At 39.8% G+C, this 22,465-nt stretch overlaps 1 protein-coding gene across 1 annotated transcript in view; it reads left to right on the top strand.

Moving 5' to 3' along the window:
• Window positions 1–1,560: 1,560 nt before the first annotated feature.
• The window catches only part of LOC126336489 (uncharacterized), a 41,707-nt gene continuing 20,802 nt past the window's right edge, over window positions 1,561–22,465 (top strand). Inside the window, exons 1-2 of the mRNA XM_050000233.1 lie at window positions 1,561–3,139; window positions 3,384–3,535. Coding sequence (XP_049856190.1) covers window positions 2,954–3,139; window positions 3,384–3,535 — 338 coding nt within the window. The 5' untranslated portion in view covers window positions 1,561–2,953. The remainder of the gene's footprint in view (window positions 3,140–3,383; window positions 3,536–22,465) is intronic.

Below are 22,465 nucleotides of genomic sequence, written 5' to 3'. Positions count from 1 at the left end.
TTGCATTTAAATTTCCTGACAATTAAACGTAGAAAAAAAAATTGGAGGCATTACTTTTTGACTGACCCTCGTACAATACGAAACTGGAATGGAAGGGAGAACCGATAGAGGTACTCAGAGTACCCTGCGCCACACACCGTCAGGTGGCTTGCGGAGTATGGATGTAGATGTAGAACGGATTTATTTAATTAATTTACTTATTGATGTCTTGAACTTGGGGTACTAACGGTCTGTCTGTCTACGACTTTGGTTTTAAGAGCTTAAATGTGAACGTTTAATTCACATGTTAAAAGTGTTATAGGCACTGTTATAGACAGGAGGATTTTGAAAAAAAAAAGTGGTTACATGTTTTGGTAGCTAGTGGGTAGCACCTCTGATTTTTTATTTTCACAGCGCTTTCCTGCAAAAGGTGAAGAAATTCAGTACAGCTACGAGTGCCACTTCATGGAGCGACACGAGTGTAGAAAGAGGAGATTTAAAGGTGAAGGTAATTACGATCATATGATTGGGAGATCACTTTCACGGAATGTTAAGTACTCTCTTGTTGCAAATACCAGCTGTAACATTCCAACAGTAATTGCTGTTTGAATGATTCAGCATTCCAAAACATTCTCTGTCTGTAACATTTACTCAACCGTTTAGCAGTTCACGTGTATCCCATCCTAAACGACTATGTAACCATTCTTGTAGACACTTTAACGCAAGGTGTTTGTTCAGTCACAGCCACGAATTCAATCCCACACGTTTCCCTGCACTCATCTCTAACTGTTTTACTATAAGAACATATAAAGTGTATTGTTTACTCAACACCAAAGAGAAAAGTAGCTCGATTTTACGAGTAAATATGTGCACCTCTGATAAACCTGTTCTGCAGTAAAAATTCAAAATTCTGTTAACAATACTCATAAGGTGACACCAATGCTTTATTAGGACTTAATGGCATTATTAGGTTAGTATTTCAATTTACTGCAAGATATGAAGACTGAAAACAACTGGATCAAGTGAAATGTGTTGTATACATTTTTAATATTTGGGATACATGTGGCTTTGTAGTACATTTAACGAGCGATCAGATTTTCTTTTCAGTTCTACTTAGTGTGTAAAGTAAGGGAAATATGTACATTAAATGTGCTAAATAAAAATGTCAAAGTGTTGCTTTTAAGCAAAATTGTTCTCTAGCCTACAGAAACTGGAGAAAAAAGATCAAAAAGCAGGTGGTATAATTGCTGTGGTTATCACAGGAGATTGGTCGATAGGGCGCTCTGCGCCAGAGTCGCCCCATCGCTAATGCATGGCAAATTCAGTAGTTTTTGGGACTCTTTCAAAGGCATTGACTTGCTGTCACAGCAAAATTTAAGACAGTAGACACAACAGTATGACAAAGACACAGTGTAATAAATACAGTCACAACAGTCTCTTGTGCGGAAGTTGTTACCATTTGAGAGCTCGAAAAACACTAGCGCTCTGACCGGTGAGGAAACAAACAGTAACATGTGTCGAAGGATAATGCGTTTCATTTATTTTTCAGATTAAGTAACGAAATTGGAGTGAACATAGAGAAAACATCTCTTGAGTGAGCATTATCATGCGCAGAGCAGATTTTGTGTTGTCAAAATACGTTGCCGGCTTCGTCACGTGTTCTCGGGAGGTTGTGTGTTTGTCCGTATAGCGCCCTGTATATTTCGAATGTCCCTACATCCCTAGTACAGACGGATTGTTTTCGCACGTGTCATGGATTACTTATATATGTTGCGCAGACATTTTACAGTATCCATTTGATACCGGGAATAAACTAGCTACGTAACTTCTAAGGGCAAGTGATATTGCATTCTGCTTGTTTGCGATAGGTTTTTCAGTTCAGGTGCACTCGATTTTTGGTAGTTTTCGGTATGATACGGCACTTTATAGTATTACAGAGCCTGATGTACATTTTTGCAGTGATAGTCTTGCAAAAGGACTTGACAGTACGCTAGTACTTTTGCAAGTGTCCGAAAAACAACGAATTTGCCAAAGTGTTTTGAACATACTTTGGAATATTTTGAGGGGGCAAAATTACTCCTCCTTATTTTCTGGGGCCACATCTTTACTCGTTGTTTATCCTTCGGGAAACTAATACATAAATCACAAATAATCATTCTCCATGTTCCAGACACACTTAACATGGTCTCCTACTGTAACTTAGACGAAGACAATTACATACTCCCACTCTATTGAATTTATGTGTCCCCCGTCTTTCAAATTTATATACATAATAGACAAGTCACTGATAAATGCATGGATGATAGTATTTGCTGAAACAACTAACTATTCCCTTTCCTGTTCCGCTAGCGAATTTACGAGAGGAAGCAATTGTTTGTACGCTTTTGTCGTAATATCTATTATATAGTCACACAATCGTAGAAAAATGGGTCTACAGAATCAAGCCTTAATTATAATGCGTCTCGAAATTTTTAAACATAGTACCCATGAAAAGTTACTATCCCTCCTTTCACATATTTTTCTTTGCATCCGTAGCAACAACAGTAATTCACCATCGCTATTACACTTTCAACAAACGGTGAAAACACAACAAAAACTCTTGATATTATAAACTTCGAACCCTAAGGAAAGCACACACGCACAGCGAAGTCCCGAAAACACGTGACAATCCTGGCTTAATGTTGACAACATGCGCAGAACGCAATGCTCGCTTCAGAGATATTTACTCTATGGGAGTGAAATGTATTTTAGGTCGGGGAAATCAGCACTCGTGTTTTCATGACCAACTAAAAATGGAAAATCATGTTACAGATAACAGGATTTTTTAGCTACTGAGTTTTCATTTACAGCTATGTTGCGTGTAATTAATTATTCTCTCTGTTTAGACACATATTCTCTCTCTGAGATAGAGCTTTACATCTTTGCGTTGAAGTGACAGTTGTTGCTTACAATGTGTGAATAATGTAAACAAGATATGGCAGATCTGAAAAGGGATCTCGACGAGTATCTCTTAAGAAATGACAAATCACAGACAAAGTTTAGTATCCCTGCTGTTTTTCCAGCCACGTCGGTTGGTAGGTGGTTTAAGAGATCGGGCGAAAATGAAGAAGCACCAGATGGATGGTTTGCAGAAACACAGAAAGATTGCTGTCCACGTATGGTTAGTATACTATAATTTTCACTGTAGTTCGTAATGAACACCTGGAAGAAGCGGCACTTGGTTTTAAAGCCTCCTAACTGCGTGTGCAGAGTGACCAGTTTATCACTATAGAAAATGGCCATAAACATTGACGCATGTTATGAAGTATTATGTACCTTCATAAATTAGCTACGGTTTTCATGAAATTTGGGACACTTATTGAGTATTGAATAAGTTCCTCAACCATTTTCTTATCTGCTTTCAGGGCCGGATTCAAAGAATCACAGGATTTTGTTTTTGCCTCGGAATGGGTTGCCTCTGTTTCATCCTTGCTGCTATGTATACACCTGTTCTGCTCTTGAAAGCCAGAAAATTCGCGCTCCTATACACATTAGGCAGCTTATTTGTAATTAGCAGGTATTGTATGACCTTATTTACCTTGTATTTAGTTAGAATTTCATTGAAGAGTGTAGCATAATTATAGTAAATAGGTGGGAGAGAGCCACTACAGCTATCAGGCCAACATCATTATACCGTGAAGAAACAGTGTTGGTCTACGATCATTATTTGTCACATGTATGATGCTATATGAACTCTGTGGATATGATTATAAAAGAACCACTGAGATTAGATTTTGTTATTGTTCTAATGGTGTTACCTATGTTTAGTAGGCTACATTGGCTTAACATTTAACACACCTGAGTACAAGATGTGTGTGAGTGAAACTGGTAATGAGTAAACCTTTCAGTTCAGTAACACTTATCTCTGACATGACATTCCGTGAATGATTGAAGTATCTCTTCGGTGCTGGGATAATGAGTTGTACAAACGTGTTTGTCTTGATGCTGAAAGACCTGGTTCTGTGTGAACATTACCACTTAGTATCATGTTTGTGCTAAATAATACTATTAACATATATGTACATTTGAATTGAATTTCTCATTGTTTTCCCCTGCTATGGTATCCCCTTCGTTCCTTGCTGCTGTTTAAAGGAATTTTTTACAGTAGTTCTCACATAGGTTTCTACATCTACATCCATACTCCTCAAGCCACCTGACGGTGTGTGGCGGAGGGTACCCTGAGTACCTCTATCGGTTCTCCCTTCTATTCCAGTCTCGTATTGTACGTGGAAAGAAGGATTGTCGGTATGCTTCTGTGTGGGCTCTAATCTCTCTGATTTTATCCTCATGGTCTCTTCGCGAGATATACGTAGGAGGGAGCAATATACTGCTTGACTCTTCGGTGAAGGTATGTTCTCGAAACTTCAACAAAAGCCCGTACCGAGCTACTGAGCGTCTCTCCTGCAGAGTCTTCCACTGGAGTTTATCTATCATCTCCGTAACGCTTTCGCAATTACTAAATGATCCTGTAACGAAGCGCGCTGCTCTCCGTTGGATCTTCTCTATCTCTTCTATCAACCCTACCTGGTGCGGATCCCACACTGCTGAGCAGTATTCAAGCATTGGGCGAACAAGCGTACTGTAACCTACTTCCTTTGTTGTCGGATTGCATTTCCTTAGGATTCTTCCAATGAATCTCAGTCTGGCATCTGCTTTACCGACGATCAACTTTATATGATCATTCCATTTTAAATCACTCCTAATGCGTACTCCCAGATAATTTATGGAATTAACTGCTTCCAGTTGCTGACCTGCTATTTTGTAGCTAAATGATAAGGGACCTATCTTTCTATGTATTCGCATCACATTACACTTCGCTACATTGAGATTCAATTGCCATTCCGTGCACCATGCGTCAATTCGCTGCAGATCCTCCTGCATTTCAGTACAATTTTCCATTGTTGCAACCTCTCGATACACCACAGCATCATCTGCAAAAAGCCTCAGTGAACTTCCGATGTCATCCACCAGGTCATTTATGTATATTATGAATAGCAACGGTCCTATGACACTCCCCTGCGGCACACCTGAAATCACTCTTACTTCGGAAGACTTCTCTCCATTGAGAATGACGTGCTGCGTTCTGTTATCTAGGAACTCCTCAATCCAATCACACAATTGATCTGATAGTCCGTATGCTCTTACTTTGTTCATTAAACGACTATGGGGAACTGTGTCAAACGCCTTGGGGAAGTCAAGAAACACGGCATCTACCTGTGAACCCGTGTCTAAGGCCCTCTGAGTCTCGTGGACGAATAGCGCGAGCTGGGTTTCACACGATCGTCTTTTTCGAAACCCATGCTGATTCCTACAGAGTAGATTTCTAGTCTCCAGAAAAGACATTATACTCGAACATAATACGTGTTCCAAAATTCTACAACTGATTGACGTTAGAGATATAGGTCTATAGTTCTGCACATCTGTTCGACGTCCCTTCTTGAGAACGGGGATGACCTGTGCCCTTTTCCAATCCTTTGGAACGCTTCGCTCTTCTAGAGACCTACGGTACACCGCTGCAAGAAGGGGGGCAAGTTCCTTCGCGTACTCTGTGTAAAATCGAACTGGTATCCCATCAGGACCAGCGGCCTTTCCTCTTTTGAGCGGTTTTAATTGTTTCTCTATCCCTCTGTCGTCTACTTCGATATCTACCATTTTGTCAACTGTGCGACAATCTAGAGAAGGAAGCACAGTGCAGTCTTCCTCTGTGAAACAGCTTTGGAAGAAGACATTTAGTAATTCGGCCTTTAGTCTGTCATCCTCTGTTTCAGTACCATTTTGGTCACAGAGTGTCTGGACATTTTGTTTTGATCCACCTACCGCTTTGACATAGGACCAAAATTTCTTAGGATTTTCTGCCAAGTCAGTACATAGAACTTTACTTACGAATTCATTGAAAGCCTCTCGCATAGCCCTCCTCACACTACATTTCGCTTCGCGTAATTTTTGTTTGTCTGCAAGGCTTTGGCTATGTTTATGTTTGCTGTGAAGTTCCCTTTGCTTCCGCAGCAGTTTTCTAACTCGGTTGTTGTACCACGGTGGCTCTTTTCCATCTCTTACGATCTTGCTTGGCACATACTCATCTAACGCATATTGTACCATGGTTTTGAACTTTGTCCACTGATCCTCAACACTATCTGCACTTGAGACAAAACTTTTGTGTTGAGCCGTCAGGTACTCTGTAATCTGCTTTTTGTCACTTTTGCTAAACAGAAAAATCTTCCTACCTTTTTTAATATTTCTATTTACGGCTGAAATCATCGACGCAGTAACCGCTTTATGATCGCTGATTCCCTGTTCTGCATTAACTGATTCAAATAGTTCGGGTCTGTTTGTCACCAGAAGGTCTAATATATTATCGCCACGAGTCGGTTTTCTGTTTAACTGCTCAAGGTAGTTTTCAGATAAAGCACTTAAAAATATATCACTGGATTCTTTGTCCCTGCCACCCGTTATGAACGTTTGAGTCTCCCAGTCTATATCCGGCAAATTAAAATCTCCACCCAGAACTATAACATGGTGGGGAAATCTACTCGAAAGATTTTCCAAATTATTCTTCAGGTGCTGAGCCACAACAGCTGCTGAGCCCGGGGGCCTATAGAGACATCCAATTACCATGTCTGAGCCTGCTTTAACCGTGACCTTCACCCAAATCATTTCACAATTCGAATCTCCGTCAATTTCCTTCGATACTATTGCACTTCTTATCGCTATAAACACGCCTCCCCCTTCACTGTCCAGCCTATCTCTGCGGTATACATTCCAATCAGAGTTTAGGATTTCATTACTGTTTATGTCTGGTTTCAGCCAACTTTCTGTTCCTAGTACTATATGGGCGTTGTGACAGTTTATTAATGAGAGCAGTTCTGGGACCTTTCTATAGACGCTTCTGCAGTTTACTATTAGCACATTAATATTGTTATTCCTTGTTGCATTTTGCCTACTCCTGCCTTGCCGCGTCTCAGGAGGCGTCTTGTCGGGCCTAGGGAGGGAATTCTCTAACCTAAAAAAACCCCATGTGCACTCCACACGTACTCCGCTACCCTCGTAGCAGCTTCCGGCGTGTAGTGCACGCCTGACCTATTCAGGGGGACCCTACATTTCTCCACCCGATAGCAGAGGTCGAGAAATTTGCACCCCAGCTCTCCGCAGAATCGTCTGAGCCTCTGGTTTAAGCCTTCCACTCGGCTCCAAACCAGAGGACCGCGATCGGTTCTCGGAACGATACTACAAATAGTTAGCTCTGATTCCACCCCGCGAGCGAGGCTTTCCACCTTCACCAACTCCGCCAACCGCCTGTACGAACTGAGGATGACCTCTGAACGCAGACGGCAAGAGTCATTGGTGCCGACATGAGCAACAATTTGCAGTCGGGTGCACCCAGTGCTCTCTATCGCCGCCGGTAGGGCCTCCTCCACATCTCGGATGAGACCCCCCGGCAAGCAGACAGAGTGAACACTGGCCTTCTTCCCCGACCTTTCCGCTATTTCCCTAAGGTTTATTATAAAGTAAAGGGTGTAGCAAACAATATCACTATATTATGGGAAATTTGGTGCCAGATGTGAAGTAGATTGTGTCCGTTATATTTTTCTTGGGTATTAATAACCACTACAGCTATATTTAGTCCTTTGTTATTGAATCACTACTAGTTTTGTGGCACTAATAGCCACATCTTCACGTGAACGTGTGACACCTGAAAATTGGCTTTTAGTGCCATGATATCGGTAGGTCCAATAATAAAGGACTAAATACAGATGAAGTGGATTCTAATACCCTAGATGATTATTACTCGTAGCAGTGGTTGCCCTACCTACAAGGCTGTCTTTTACATTTTTGTTCTTACCAGTGTGTTTCAGCAATAGATATCGTTGTGATTTTTAAAAAATTTCTTTCACTCTTTTTTGGTATAACAGTTGAGTTTTTTTGTTGGGTGGTCGACTGGTTGCTTGTTTGTCACGTGTGTTATTGTATATAATGATGTGTAAAATTTATTTAGAGTTTTTGTCACTACGGATCTCATTCTTAGTTTTATAGTAGAGTCAGTAAAAGAATGTCCCTACCATCTGGCAGCGCTCTTGCCAGCTTTAAACTGTGAAACACAAATGACTGCAGGCAAAAGCAGTAATTGTCTATAGTGCCCGCTTGGTTAGCCAAGCGGTCTAACGCATGGCTTTCCGGAGTGAGGAGGAGAGCCAGGTCTCCGGCACAAATCCGCCTGGTGGACTTGTGTCAAGGTCCAGTGAGCCGACCAGTCTGTGGATGGTTTGTAGGTGGTTTCCCATCTGCCTCGGCAAATGCGGGCCGGTTCCCCTTATCCCGCCTCAGCTACACTGTTGGCGATTGCTGCGCAAACATGTTCTACACATACGCGTACACCACTATTACTTTGACGCCCAAACATAGGGGCTACACTCGTCTGGTGTGAGACGTTCCTGGGGGAGTCCACCGGGGGCCGAACCGCACACTGGGTGAAGTGAAGTGGACTGCAGTAGTTGTCGTGGGGTTGTGGACCACTGCGGCTGTGATGGGGATGGAGCCTCTCTGTCGTTTCTAGGTCCTTGGTTAACATACAATGCAATACAATACATACATACAATTGTCTATAGTGCTGTTACAACACTGAAGTGATGCGATAGAGATAAATACAAAATCTCTGTACATACTGGGTTGAGGTAGAAGTGTGAAAAAGGCGTGCGAAGTCCATTGCAACTGTCAGGTATTTTCTTTTGCTGACTCAACTACAGTGGCATTCATTGTCTGATTCCCTTCCTCTGGAGAAGATTCAGAGAGTGAGGTAAATATTTACTTCCGCAGTGTCAATAAACAGTTTTGCTGATGAATTATGTAGTGACAAAAAAAAATTGACTGGTTTTTTAAGAACATCGTAGGTTAATCATGAAAAGATCAGATTGAATTTGGTCATTTAATGGATACAGTATGTGTGTACACAACTTGGCCTAGGGACAGGTCTGTTTTGTCACTTGTGGCGTCAGGGAAATACATAGTTTTTGAGGTTCAGGTTTAGTTATTATAAAAATCTACATTTATAGCAATTATTTTGTCTAAGGCATAATGGGATATTTGCATGTACCAAGTGCCAGTAAAGATTCTGTCATGGTTTGCATTGGAGGGAAGGGGCTAAAGTCAGAGTTGATGAATCTTTTTTCGTGAAGGTTTAATATCGTGTTCATAAGACTGCAGTTGGTATTTGAGTGTTTTAGCTGCTGTTGTCAGGTGAGGATCAGGAGGCTTTGGTATTAAGTTGTTTAGAATTCCCAGTTACTACAGGGTGTTTCAAAAATGACCAGTATATTTGAAACGGCAATACACATTAAACGAGCAGCGATAGAAATACACCGTTTGTTGCAATATGCTTGGGACAACAGTGCATTTTCAGGCACACAAACTTTCAAACTTATAGTAGTTACAAATGTCAACAACAGATGGCGCTGTGGTCTGGGAAACTCTATAGTACGATATTTTCCACATATCCACCATGCGTAGCAATAATATGGCGTAGTCTCTGAATGAAATTACCCGAAACCTTTGACAACGTGTCTGGCGGAATGGCTTCACATGCAGATGAGATGTACTGCTTCAGCTGTTCAATTGTTTCTGGATTCTGGCGGTACACCTGGTCTTTCAAGTGTCCCCACAGAAAGAAGTCACAGGGGTTCATGTCTGGTGAATAGGGAGGCCAATCCACGCCGCCTCCTGTATGTTTCGGATAGCCCAAAGCAATCACACGATCATCGAAATATTCATTCAGGAAATTAAAGACATCGGCCGAGCGATGTGGCTGGGCACCATCTTGCATAAACCACGAGGTGTTCGCAGTGTCGTCTAAGGCAGTTTGTACCGCCACAAATTCACGAAGAATGTCCAGATAGCGTGATGCAGTAATAGTTTCGGATCTGAAAAATGGGCCAATGATTCCTTTGGAAGAAATGGCGGCCCAGACCAGTACTTTTTGAGGATGCATGGACAATGAGACTGCAACATGGTGCTTTTCGGTTCCCCATATGCGCCAGTTCTGTTTATTGACGAAGCCGTCCAGGTAAAATTAAGCTTCGTCAGTAAACCAAATGCTGCCCACATGCATATGGCCGTCATCAATCCTGTGCACTATATCGTTAGCGAATGTGTCTCGTGCAGCAATGGTAGCGGCGCTGAGGGGTTGCCGCGTTTGAATTTTGTATGGATAGAGGTGTAAACTCTGGCGCATGAGACGATACGTGGACGTTGGCGTCATTTGGACCGCAGCTGCAACAAGGCGAACGGAAACCCGAGGCCACTGTTGGATCACCTGCTGCACTAGCTGCGCATTGCCCTCTGTGGTTGCCATACGCGGTCGCCCTACCTTTCCAGCACGTTCATCCGTCAAATTCCCAGTCCGTTGAAATTTTTCAAACAGATCCTTTATTGTATCGCTTTTCGGTCCTTTGGTTACATTAAACCTCCGGTGAAAACTTCGTCTTGTTGCAACAACACTGTGTTCTAGGCGGTGGAATTCCAACACCAGAAAAATCCTCTGTTCTAAGGAATAAACCATGTTGTCCACAGCACACTTGCCCGTTGTGAACAGCACACGCTTACAGCAGAAAGACGACGTACAGAATGGCGCACCCACAGACTGCGTTGTCTTCTATATCTTTCACATCACTTGCAGCGCCATCTGTTGTTGCAAATTGTAACTACTGTAATTTTGAAAGTTTGTCCGCCTGAAAATGTACTGTTGTCCCAAGCATATTGCAACAAACGGTGTATTTCTATTGCTGCTCGTTTAGTTTTTATTGCTGTTTCAAATATACCGGTCATTTTTGAAACACCCTGTAGATAGAATTAGGCCTATATTAAAAATATTTTCAACCTTTGTTAATTAACTTAGCATTCAGTTTGATGGTAGTAAAGTATTCTTGTGCTCTTGGTAGCCATGTTTCTCTTTCTGAAATATTTCAAATTGTTTCAACTTTTTATCAGAGCTTCTAATCTCAGACATAATACACACTCTTCTGGACTTTTTAATAACTGTCCTTAATATAGTACAGTAGTTTTTATAATATTTGACTGTTTATGGGTCTTTACTCTTTTTTGCTATTAGATACATTTCTCCCTTACAGTTACAAGATATTTTTGGTCAGGCAAAGCATGTATATTGCATTCTCTGTTTCTGAATCTTCCAAAAAACCAAGAAATTCATCTACCTTGCTTCTTAATCTCCTGATATTCTTCCCTTTTCTACTGAGATGCAGCCCATGCCTAGTGAAATCCAACTTACCAACAGCATCGTCAGGAATCAAACCCATGTGTGACCCAGCAGCTGCCCGAAACAACCAAACCAACTCCACACTGACCCTCCTTACAGAGCTGTTCAGCTTGAGCTGATCATACCGCATAAAAGCAAGCACCAACCCAACATTTGTATGGTTCATTGCAGAAGCTATTTTTTATATTTATTCCTTCATCAAGTTTATTGTAAATAATCAACTACAGTTCAGAATGAGCAATTATGTACATAACTACAATGTTAGAAGGAAAAATTGCATTTGTTACTCCACATTAACATCAACTTTCACACAAAGAGGAGTGCACAGTGCTGCAACAAAAATTTTTGATATTTAACCAGTAATATAAAATGTCTGCAGACAGCAAAGTGAAATTTGAAAACAAAGTGAGAAAGTTTCTTATCCTATGCTGTAGAAGAATTTCTTTTGCTGTAATATGTAAAAAATGGTGGGTGGAACTTAGTAACTCACAGCATGTGATATCTTTTTTTTTCTTTCTGAGAAAAAACAACTTAAAAATGTTCAGAATGTAACCTATGTACTTACACATTAATTTTCGACGTGAATGTAAAATGACTTGTTCCATTTCATTACAATCTATCATGCAAAATGATCCATAGAACATGAAACAAACTAACTATTTAACTTGAGGGTTAATGTCTTGTTTTAGCCTGAAGACATTCCTCAGCACATTGCTGTATTGTCTGTAGTAAAATTCTGCTGCTGGACTGTTATCCTTTATTACTACGATGTAGCTTCTCTTTCCCCCTACATGGTTGGTTGGTTGGTTGGTTGCTTGTTCCATTGGTCAATCGCACTGTACGGTAGCCGTTATGATGTGGAACGTGTCAAGTGCACAAGAAATTCACATATGAAACAAGATCTTTTTAATTACAATACAGAGTTAAGTATTATTATTTCTATATTAAAAACAAAGATTCCAAGACTTACCAAGCGGGAAAGCGCCGGTAGACAGGCACAATAAAATAACACACACACACACACACACACACACACACACACACACACACACACACACACACACACACACACACACAAAATAAGAAGCTTTCGCAACCGGCGGCTGCTCCGTCAGGAAAGAGGGAAGGAAAAGGAAAGATGAAAGGATGTGGGTTTTAAGGGAGAGGGTAGGGAGTCATTCCAATCCCGGGAGCGGAAAGACTTACCTTAGGGGGAAAAAGGATAGGTATAGACTCTCGCACACACACACACACACACACACACACACACACACACACAAGCAGACATATTTAAAGGCAAAGAGTTTGGGCAGAGATGTCAGTCGAGGCGGAAGTGTGGAGGCAAAGATGATGTTGAATGACAGGTGAGGTATGAGTGGTGGCAACTTGAAATTAGCGGAGATTGAGGCCTGGTGGATAACGAGTTCAGATAGGTTGGTGTTGGTGGGAAGTATCCAGATAACCCGGACGGTGTAACACTGTGCCAAGATGTGCTGGCCGTGCACCATATTTACCCCATTACCTTAAATGGCCCAAAATGCATATACTATATTTATAGATATATTTATTCCTATTCAAGAATTCATAGAAGGAGTTGTGAAGGATATATGATTTCAATTTATTTTTGAAGATATTACTGCTGTCTGTCAGACATTTCATTTTATCTGGTAATTTCTCGAAAATTTTTATAGCAGCATATTTTACCCCTTTCTGTGACAAAGATAGGTTGAGTAAAGGATAGTGTAAGTCTTAGATTTCATTAGTGAGTAAATGTACTGTGAGACTGTTGTAAGAATTCCCAATCTTTTAAAAAGATGCCCCCAAAATGTGCGACTATGAACCCCACACATTATTCTAACCACTTTCTTTTAAGCAGTGAATACTTTTTGTCTAAATGTTGAGTTACCCAAAAATATTATTCTATGACTTACCAAGCGGGAAAGTGCTGGTAGATAAGCACAATAAAAAAAACACACAAACACACACACAAAATTTCGACCTTTTGCAACCAGCGGTTGCTTCTTCAGGAAAGAAGCACCCGCCAGTTGCAAAACCTCGAAATTTTGTGTGTGTGTGTTTTTTTTTATTGTGTCTATCTACCAGCGCTTTCCCGCTTGGTAAGTCATGGAATCTTTGTTTTTAATATATTTTTCCCATGTGGAATGTTTCTTTCTATTTTAAAAATATTATTCTTTATGGCATAAGAAAGTGGAAGTATGCAAAGTATGTTAGCTTACTAATTTCTATATCCTCAAAATTGGCAATTTTTCTGATTGCAAAAGTGGCTGGACCCAGTCACTTTAGGAGATCCAAAATATGAATTTTCTAATTAAGTTTCTCATCTATGTGTACATCCAAAAACTTAGTATGCTCTACCCTGTCTACTGACTTCTGTTGATGTGTTATATTTATTGAAGGAACTGTATTTTTTGCAGCAAAAAATTGGATGTACTGTGTTTTTTCAAAGTTTAGAGCAAGCCCATTTGCAGAAAACCAATTAATGGCTTTTCCAAAGACCTTATTTGTATCATTTTCAATTTGAGTTTCTTTTACCGGATTAATAATGATGCTTGTCTCATCAGCAAACAGTATCAGTTTACAGAATGAGATTTTCACTCTGCAGCGGAGTGTGCGCTGATATGAAACTTCCTGGCAGATTAAAACTGTGTGCCCGACCGAGACTCTAACTCGGGACCTTTGCCTCCGCAATATCCTTTCTTTCGGGAGTGCTAGTTCTGCAAGGTTCGCAGGAGAGCTTCTGTAAAGTTTGGAAGGTAGGAGACGGATACTGGCAGAAGTAAAGCTGTGAGTACCGGGCATGAGTCGTGCTTCGGTAGCTCAGATGGTAGAGCACTTGCCTGCGAAAGGCAAAGGTCCCGAGTTCGAGCCTCGGTCGGGCACACAGTTTTAATCTGCCAGGAAGTTTCCTGGCAGATTAAAACTGTGTGCCCGACCGAGACTCGAACTCGGGACCTTTGCCAGCGCACACTCCTCTGCAGAGCGAAAATCTCATTCTGGAAACATCCCCAGGCTGTGGCAAAGCCATGTCTCCGCAATATCCTTTCTTTCAGGAGTGCTAGTTCTGCAAGGTTCGCAGGAGAGCTTCTGTAAAGTTTGGAAGGTAGGAGACGGATACTGGCAGAAGTAAAGCTGTGAGTACCGGGCATGAGTCGTGCTTTGAGTACCGGGCATGAGTCGTGCTTTGGTAGCGCAGATGGTAGAGCACTTGCCCGCGAAAGGTAAAGGTCCCGAGTTCGATTCTCGGTCGGGCACACAGTTTTAATCTGCCAGGAAGTTTCATATCAGCGCACACTCTGCTGCAGAGTGAAAATCTCATTCTGGAAACATCCCCCAGGCTGTGGCTAAGCCATGTCTCCGCAATATGCTTTCTTTCAGGAGTGCTAGTTCTGCAAGGTTCGCAGGAGAGCTTCTGTAAAGTTTGGAAGGTAGGAGACGGATACTGGCAGAAGTAAAGCTGTGAGTACCGGGCGTGAGTCGTGCTTCGGTAGCTCATATGGTAGAGCACTTGGCCGCGAAAGGCAAAGGTTCCGAGTTCGAGTCTCGGTCGGGCACACAGTTTTAATCTGCCAGGAAGTTTCATATCAGCGCACACTCCGCTGCAGAGTGAAAATCTCATTCTGGAAACATCCCCCAGGCTGTGGCTAAGCCATGTCTCCGCAATATCCTTTCTTTCAGGTGTGCTAGTTCTGCAAGGTTCGCAGGAGAGCTTCTGTAAAGTTTGGAAGGTAGGAGACGGATACTGGCAGAAGTAAAGCTGTGAGTACCGGGCGTGAGTCGTGCTTCGGTAGCTCAAATGGTAGAGCACTTGCCCGCGAAAGGCAAAGGTCCCGAGTTCGAGTCTCGGTCGGGCACACAGTTTTAATCTGCCAGGAAGTTTCAGTATCCGTTTAGCTTCCTGTTTCAGATAGGAAGGGACGTTGGTCACATATATCAAGAACAGAAGGGGACTCATGGTTGAACCCTGTGGAACACGTAATGTAATAACACCCCAGTTAGATGAAGTGGTAAACTTATTTAAATCACTTGACCCATATAAGGAAATGGTTTGCTTCCTGTTCTTTAGGTACGACTTAAACCACTCATATGCTATTCCATTTATACCATAGAACTGAAATTTTGGTAACATAATGTCATGGTTCACACAATCAAATGCTTTGGACCAGTCACAGAAAATTCCCATTGGTGACATTTTACTATGTAAAGGCTCTGTTAAGTGGACAGTGAAATTGTATATTGCTGTCTCAGTGGAATAGCATTTTTGAAATGCGAACTGTGATTTATTAAGTATCCCATTCCCGTTGAGATGGCTAACGACTCTTGAGTACATTACTTTCTCGAAGATTTTTGAAAATGCTGTAAGCAAGGATACTGGCTGAAATTATTGACATCTGTGGTGTCCCCCTGTTTGTAGAGTGGCCTGACAGTGGCGTATTTTAACCTGTCTGGGAGGATACCTTGAGTTAATGATGCATTACATATGTGACTCAAAACATCAGCTGTAATTGTTCCACATTATTTTAATATCTTATTAGAGATGTCATCTACTCCAACATAACATTTATTTTTCAATGATTTAATAATTTTACTTATTTCACAAGAGGTTGTTAAGTGAAACTTAAATCTGACTAAATTTATTTATAACAGACTCTTCCATGTACGCCTGGCTTTTTCTTTTGAACTGTTCTCACCAATTATTTCTCCTACACTTAGGAAATGGTTGTTAAATACGTTAACTACTTGTGTACTGTTGGTTAGGACGGTCTCATTCTCCTTAATAGTAATACGACCTACCCCAGTGGTTACTTTTCCTGTGTCCCTTCTAACAACATTCCATACTGATTTGATTTTATTGCCGGAGTTGTTAATTTCTTCTCTAACATACATATTTCTTGATATCCTTACAACTTTTCTCAGTATGTTACAATAATTTTTATAGTGTAAAACTAATTGTGGATCTTAACTAGTTCTTGCTGTCACAAAAAGTTTACTTTTTCTTTCTGAAGACACTTGAATACCTGTAGTAATTTAAGGTTTCTTTGAAAGGTGTGTGGTGTTACATTTAGTAATTTTCTTTGGGAAACAATATTCAAAAAGGGATATAAATTTATCAAGAAATAAGTTGCATTTATCATTAGCATTTGGCTCGTTATATACATCTCCCCATTTGAGATTTCTTAACCTTTCTTTGAAGTTATCTATAGATACCGGGTTGAGCGACCTTACACTTTTACTTAATGGTTTCCAGACTGTACTCCCTGTTAGGTTTTGTAAGTTAATCAGTTGTGCATCATGGTCTGACAATTCATTTACCACAGGAAAAGCATGTGTTTGTTTTACATCCTTTTTCTGTACAAATACATTATCTATTAGTGTGCCACTGTTTTGAGCTATATGTGTAGGGAAATTGATCACTGACTCTAAGTTACATGTTGTTAATAACACTTCTAGTTCATTTTTCCTCTCAGAATTATGTAGAAAGTTAACACTGAAATCACCACAATTAATAACTTTTTTTTTTGTCTGACAGACAGCATAATAGGGAGTCACACTTTTTTACGAATAGCTCCCAGTCTCCTAATGGGGACCTGTACGCTGTTGCTAATATCAATACTATATTATCTCGCTGAAGTTCACATGCACAAATCTCAAAGTGCTGATCAACACAAAATTTGCTTACTTCTACAGTTTTGCATTTATACCCTTGTTTTATGAAAATGGTAACTCATCATTTATCCATCCTAGATCAACCAGTGTAAGATGCTAAATTATACCCACTTATACTGACAATATCCATGCCCAAAGTTACACTGTGTTCAGACAGAGAGTATATCAGTCTCATTCTTATTTTTGAGATCATGTAAACACACTAATAGCTCATCTATTGTATTTTTTTATTCCCCTGATATTTTAATGAAGTAAGTTGATACTGCCCTTAGCTTTACCCCTGTTTACAGTACATGAAGTTTCCTTTATTCTATTTATTTTGATTGTCATCTGTCTGGACTTTGGCTTTAACCTGTCTGTCTGCCTGGACCCATTAACCACAGGGATCACCCCCTTGTGTGACTGTGGACCACCTTACAGTTTCTGCTAATAGAGAAGCTAACTTATTTTTCCCCATCCTATTCAGGTGCAGGCCATGTGTAGTGTATCCCCACCTACCAGTAGCATTTACTGGAACAACACTTATGTGAGATTTTACCGGTGTCTGGAGCATCCTGTTCAGTTCAGTATCAACATGCTTTACAGCAGTGTTTACCCGTGGCTGATCATGACACTGATAGACCTCCACAAACCCCACATTTGTGTGCTCAGTTTCTGCTCCTATTTTATCCAGGTCACTCATAATACTGTATCTTGGATTCATAGCCAGGCTGTTTCCTGCTCCCCTAACTATAATTACCTGATCTTCCTTCTCCAAGTCCCTGCATAGCTGACCTAAGCTTTCTGTCACCTGGCTAAGGCTAGTACTTGGTTTCACAAAACTTGTGATGTGGTACCCTGCACTTAATTTCTCCTTAAGCTGCTGGCCCACACCCCTCCCATGACTGCTGCCTATAAGCAGAATTCTTCTTTTCCAATTCTGGTTTGATCCTGATCTGTCTTTTTTCTTTAAGCTAATATTTTGCTTCAACCTACTTTCAACTACATCTGGATGAGGTCCTTCCTCCACTTCAGATTGCAAGTCAATCTGATTTACTCATTGAATTTCTGGAGTTTTTTCAAGTGTTTCCCTATTTCCTCCTTTGCTTGCTACCTTTTCCCATTCCCTTTTTCCTCCCTTAACCTACATAATTCCAAGTTCGCATTTTCTAATCCAGTCTTAAGGACACAAATGTTTGCCTCCTGTTCAGCGATTTTTCTGTCCTTTCTACATAACCTACAGTGCCATGGAAGAGCCTCATTTTCTACATGTTTCTTTGCCGCTACATTCGCCCCAGTGAAACCATAATTTACAGTCTACACAGAACATCCCCTCTTTCAAATTTCTACGGCAACCACTATATTTGTCACACATGGTTTGATAGACAAACTTAACACAAAAGCAGAGAATAAGTTAGCACAAGTCCACAGTAGTTTCGTAACCTGGAGCCTACTAATTCATAAATAAACACTAATGTAAACAAACTTTTTACCTACCTAGCTCTGTATGACCTACATGAATTAATTTGACTTTGAAGTGATAACTCTAGTCAAAAATGAAAATCTACACTCGCGCGAAATTTGTGCCTAAAAAACGTAAACAAAACTAGCGACTACTGGCTTTTTATGAAATACTTCCTTTTCGATCTAAATACGGTCAGAAATGCGAAACCTTCAATAGATAGCCTAGATAAGCAGTATATACACTAGTCTAAAATGTAATATTAACTAAATTAGCTCTTATTTCAATATTAATCACTTTAACTTAGCAAGAGCTTCGTATATGTGCGTCCATTAGTTTCCCAAATCATCTGCTTATTAGTACTGCAAGTGTGCTTGTAATTTTTTTTAACAGGAAAGAGCTATTAATGAAGGGGTATAAATGTGAAGAAATGCACTATATCAGGTGATTTTGAATTAGTTATCTAAAAACTACATTGAACACAGGAGATTCACTTACTTGAAATAATTTATTCACAGTTCTGAAACTGACAGAACATAAAGTTTTTTATACAGATGTTCCATGCGGCTTCCACTTGTCGCACAGCAGATATCCAATAAGATACCTGCCATTTGGTCTCTGCCATGGACAGCTTTCACCATTCTCTCAATGTGCCACACAACATTTTTCCACAGATTTATCATACTGTATTTTTATAGTTTTTGCTTGAGGCCGAGCTTTGTGATATTCCATTCTGAAATATCTTCTGACAATGATTGGCAAATGTGTTTCTTGATACAGCAGGCAGCAGTTAGCATATTCACACTACCTTTCATCTCCGTTTTTACTTTGGCCATGCAGTGTTTCTGCATAACAAGCATCTGGATACGTAGGATTGAAACTTGAGAACATGACACGAGTTTTGAAGAACCTCCAGAAAGAATCAGTGGTTTCAAAATTATTTACTGTTATTTTTAGGTAACTGATTTAGAATAACCCTGTATTTGTCATTCAGTTCATCTGTAATTTTTATGTATTGCCAGGTTTGCATTTTGAGATTAACTTTAAAAGTCTGCATTGCAGCTGGACTCATACCTATAAACCTTGAATACGACTTTTCCTTGATTCCTTTCAGTATTACTATCTGTACATCATATAACGAGGTATCCCTAATTTTTCTCACAATGTGTCAATCACTTGGAGAACGTGCACAATCTAAAATCTTGATGGATCACATGAATAACAGATTTGTGGATGAGTTGCTAGCCAACCTGGCACCACAAATTGTGTAATGAGTTAAAGTGTATTATCATGTCATCCACATGTGTTCTGGGTGATTCAAAGACTCACTGACCAACTGTTAAATATAGTATTGCATGGATACTTCAGATCTCAACTGGCAAGTGATCAGTGTATGAACTGATTATGTTGATTTTGGGCTATGAGGTTTTGCCACACATAGGACCCACAAAGGAAAACACAATACAGAGAATTTTCTGCCACTAAGCTCAGTGTGCACCATAAAATTATGGGCTGTGAAGTTAGTTTCATGTTTGCAAGCAAGTACAGTTTGTTATTCAACACAATTGATGGTCCATAAACTTACAAGAGACAATGTAGGATCATTCCATGTCAGATTAATCAAATTAAAGCATTTTCTAACCTACCATCTGAAATTTGGATGAAACTTGGCTTATTCGTGCTCCCTAGGGTGATAGGTAACCACATGAAATTGTAGCTTTTCCTCTCTCTTTCTGTTTTATTTTTATGGCACTTCAAAGGTAGGATGTTTCACAGCTTTTAACATTGTGATGTCACGAAACATCACCTGTCAACTCTTTCAAAATATATTACCATTGTTGCATACTTTCTATTCGAACTGAATGAAGTTTGGTGGTTATTTGCTCTTTACTCTCCTCTCCTTCCCCCTTCTCCTCATCTTCGTTTTAACTGTATCAAGACCACTTTAATTCGGCTCAATTTCATTTCTTTTGGTCGTTAAGTTTTAATATATGAATATATTTCTTTGATGAATTCTGGCACAGTTTATTGTATTTTGTGGTCCATACAGTCACAATGTTTCGTATCATCAGATATAAAATATATAGACTTAACTAATCTTTCACCTTTAGTAGTTTTTAGATTGATTGTAATAGCAAATACAGTGCAAGGGTCAGCTTTTCAATGGTATCCAAGGGGTTTGTCCTGGACAGTAAAAGAATAATTTTCACTAATTACCATTGATACTGTGGCAGTGTTGATTCTTTAACTGTACTGCAATTTTTGAATTAAGACTTGGCAGTGTAAGAATGTGGAAAAAGTTCTTATAAATTTAGATGATAAATCTTCAGTGAAGTGCGTTGTAGCACATTGGATCCCGTGCATTGTGACATTTACAATCTATCAGTGAAAACTTGTGACGTCATTTTCATCACAGTGTTCTCTCTCTCTCTCTCTCTCTCTCTCTCTCTCTCTCTCACACACACACACACACACACACACACACACACACACACACACACACACACACACACAGAGAGAGAGAGAGAGAGAGAGAGAGAGAGAGAGAGAGAGAGAGTGGGGGGGGGTAGTGTTTCTCAGTAGGACATAAATCTTGCATGCGGTTTTCAGATACTAGCATTATTATGTGAACTTTATAGTTTTCTTCAATTGGTACTGCATTCATTAATGAATGGTGCAGACACATGTTACCTGCTCAAATACACCATTTGGGGCAAAGTGAATAGAAATTAGAAAAAACTTACTTTAGTTTCTGCATATCCCCTTTCAAAATTTGAATAATTTCTTATAAATTGCATAAAATCAACCATTTTCTTTCAATGCTTTTTTTACTGTGCATACTACATCCTTCGAAATACAAATTTTTCATCATTTTGCTAAAAATTATTACAAAATCAGTTAGTTTAGGTTTCAGTTTCTCCTCTTCCTCAGTTTTGCTTTTGCTAAGAAACACTTTTCTCTAAAAATATTCTCTACCTGCTGTATAAAATATTCACAGAATTTGAAAATATTTAGAATTTTTTGCTGCGGCTAGTTCAGTTTTGAGGGGATTGTCGGCAACTGAATTTGTTTTCTGATTGTGACTTGGTGTAAATTGTTCGTTACTGGTATGTTATCAGCTGGCTAGTCCATGTATTAGCAGCTTTTTCTGCTAGCCTACTGACTTTTTCAGTGGAGTTTCATTTTATGCTACTTTAACATCTAAATCAAAGCATCTCCTAATTTTTGAAGTTCAGATTTTGCATAACCCTTTTTGCAATCCTTATTAAGTACATACAACCTCAAAGGTGAGCACCCTGCTCCTGTAAAAATAGTTTTTAAAACCTTCATTTCTTTTTCTGTTTGTAATTCTGTCATTTCTGTGTTGTCACTCCGGTCAAAGTAATCATAAAGATCATCATTGTCATTGTTGGTAAGAAAAAATATTCTGCGACAGGATGTGCATAACTTTTTTCCTGGTTTTAGTTATAATCTGTTTGAAAACAGGAGCAGTGTGGCTTTGCTGTACAGTGACTACTCAGTGTTTTCTTAATGGGTTTAGCAGTGATCACAATTTTTTTTTGTATAAATTCATATTTTAAAATGCAGACGCAATTAAGAAAAATTGTCATATCATCACCATCTTTCCCTGTTCATAATTTAAATAAATTGATTTCTTCGTCACAAAAGTTACTTAAATTTTCTATAGCTCTTTTTTGAACACTACTTTCTTGATAACATACAGTCTGTGTGTACAATCTAGTGTTGCACTTACCAATCCAAGCATCGTATGGATACAAAGCTAAAATAATCTTCTCACAGAAGTGTTTTTATTTAAAAGAAATATTATTTCATTAGTATACAACTTCAACCGCTCTGGCCAAGGCATGTCATGGCTATTATGACAGCTTACTTTATGAATGAATGTCTCAGAGTTTACTGATTTGGCAGTGTTAGTGCACTGTCATCTTTTATTGCTGCTGAAGGAACATTTTAGGGTCCTAAATTACTGTCTTCAACAAATAGCTATTGGTGTTTCACTCCCCCCTGCGGGTTCGGGGGTTAGAATAGGCCCGCGG

This window comes from Schistocerca gregaria, chromosome 2 (genome assembly GCF_023897955.1).
Source record: "Schistocerca gregaria isolate iqSchGreg1 chromosome 2, iqSchGreg1.2, whole genome shotgun sequence".
NCBI classification, from domain to species: Eukaryota; Metazoa; Arthropoda; class Insecta; order Orthoptera; family Acrididae; genus Schistocerca; species Schistocerca gregaria.
Note: the sequence above shows the minus strand (reverse complement) of the source record. Positions and strands in the feature narration are given on the sequence as shown.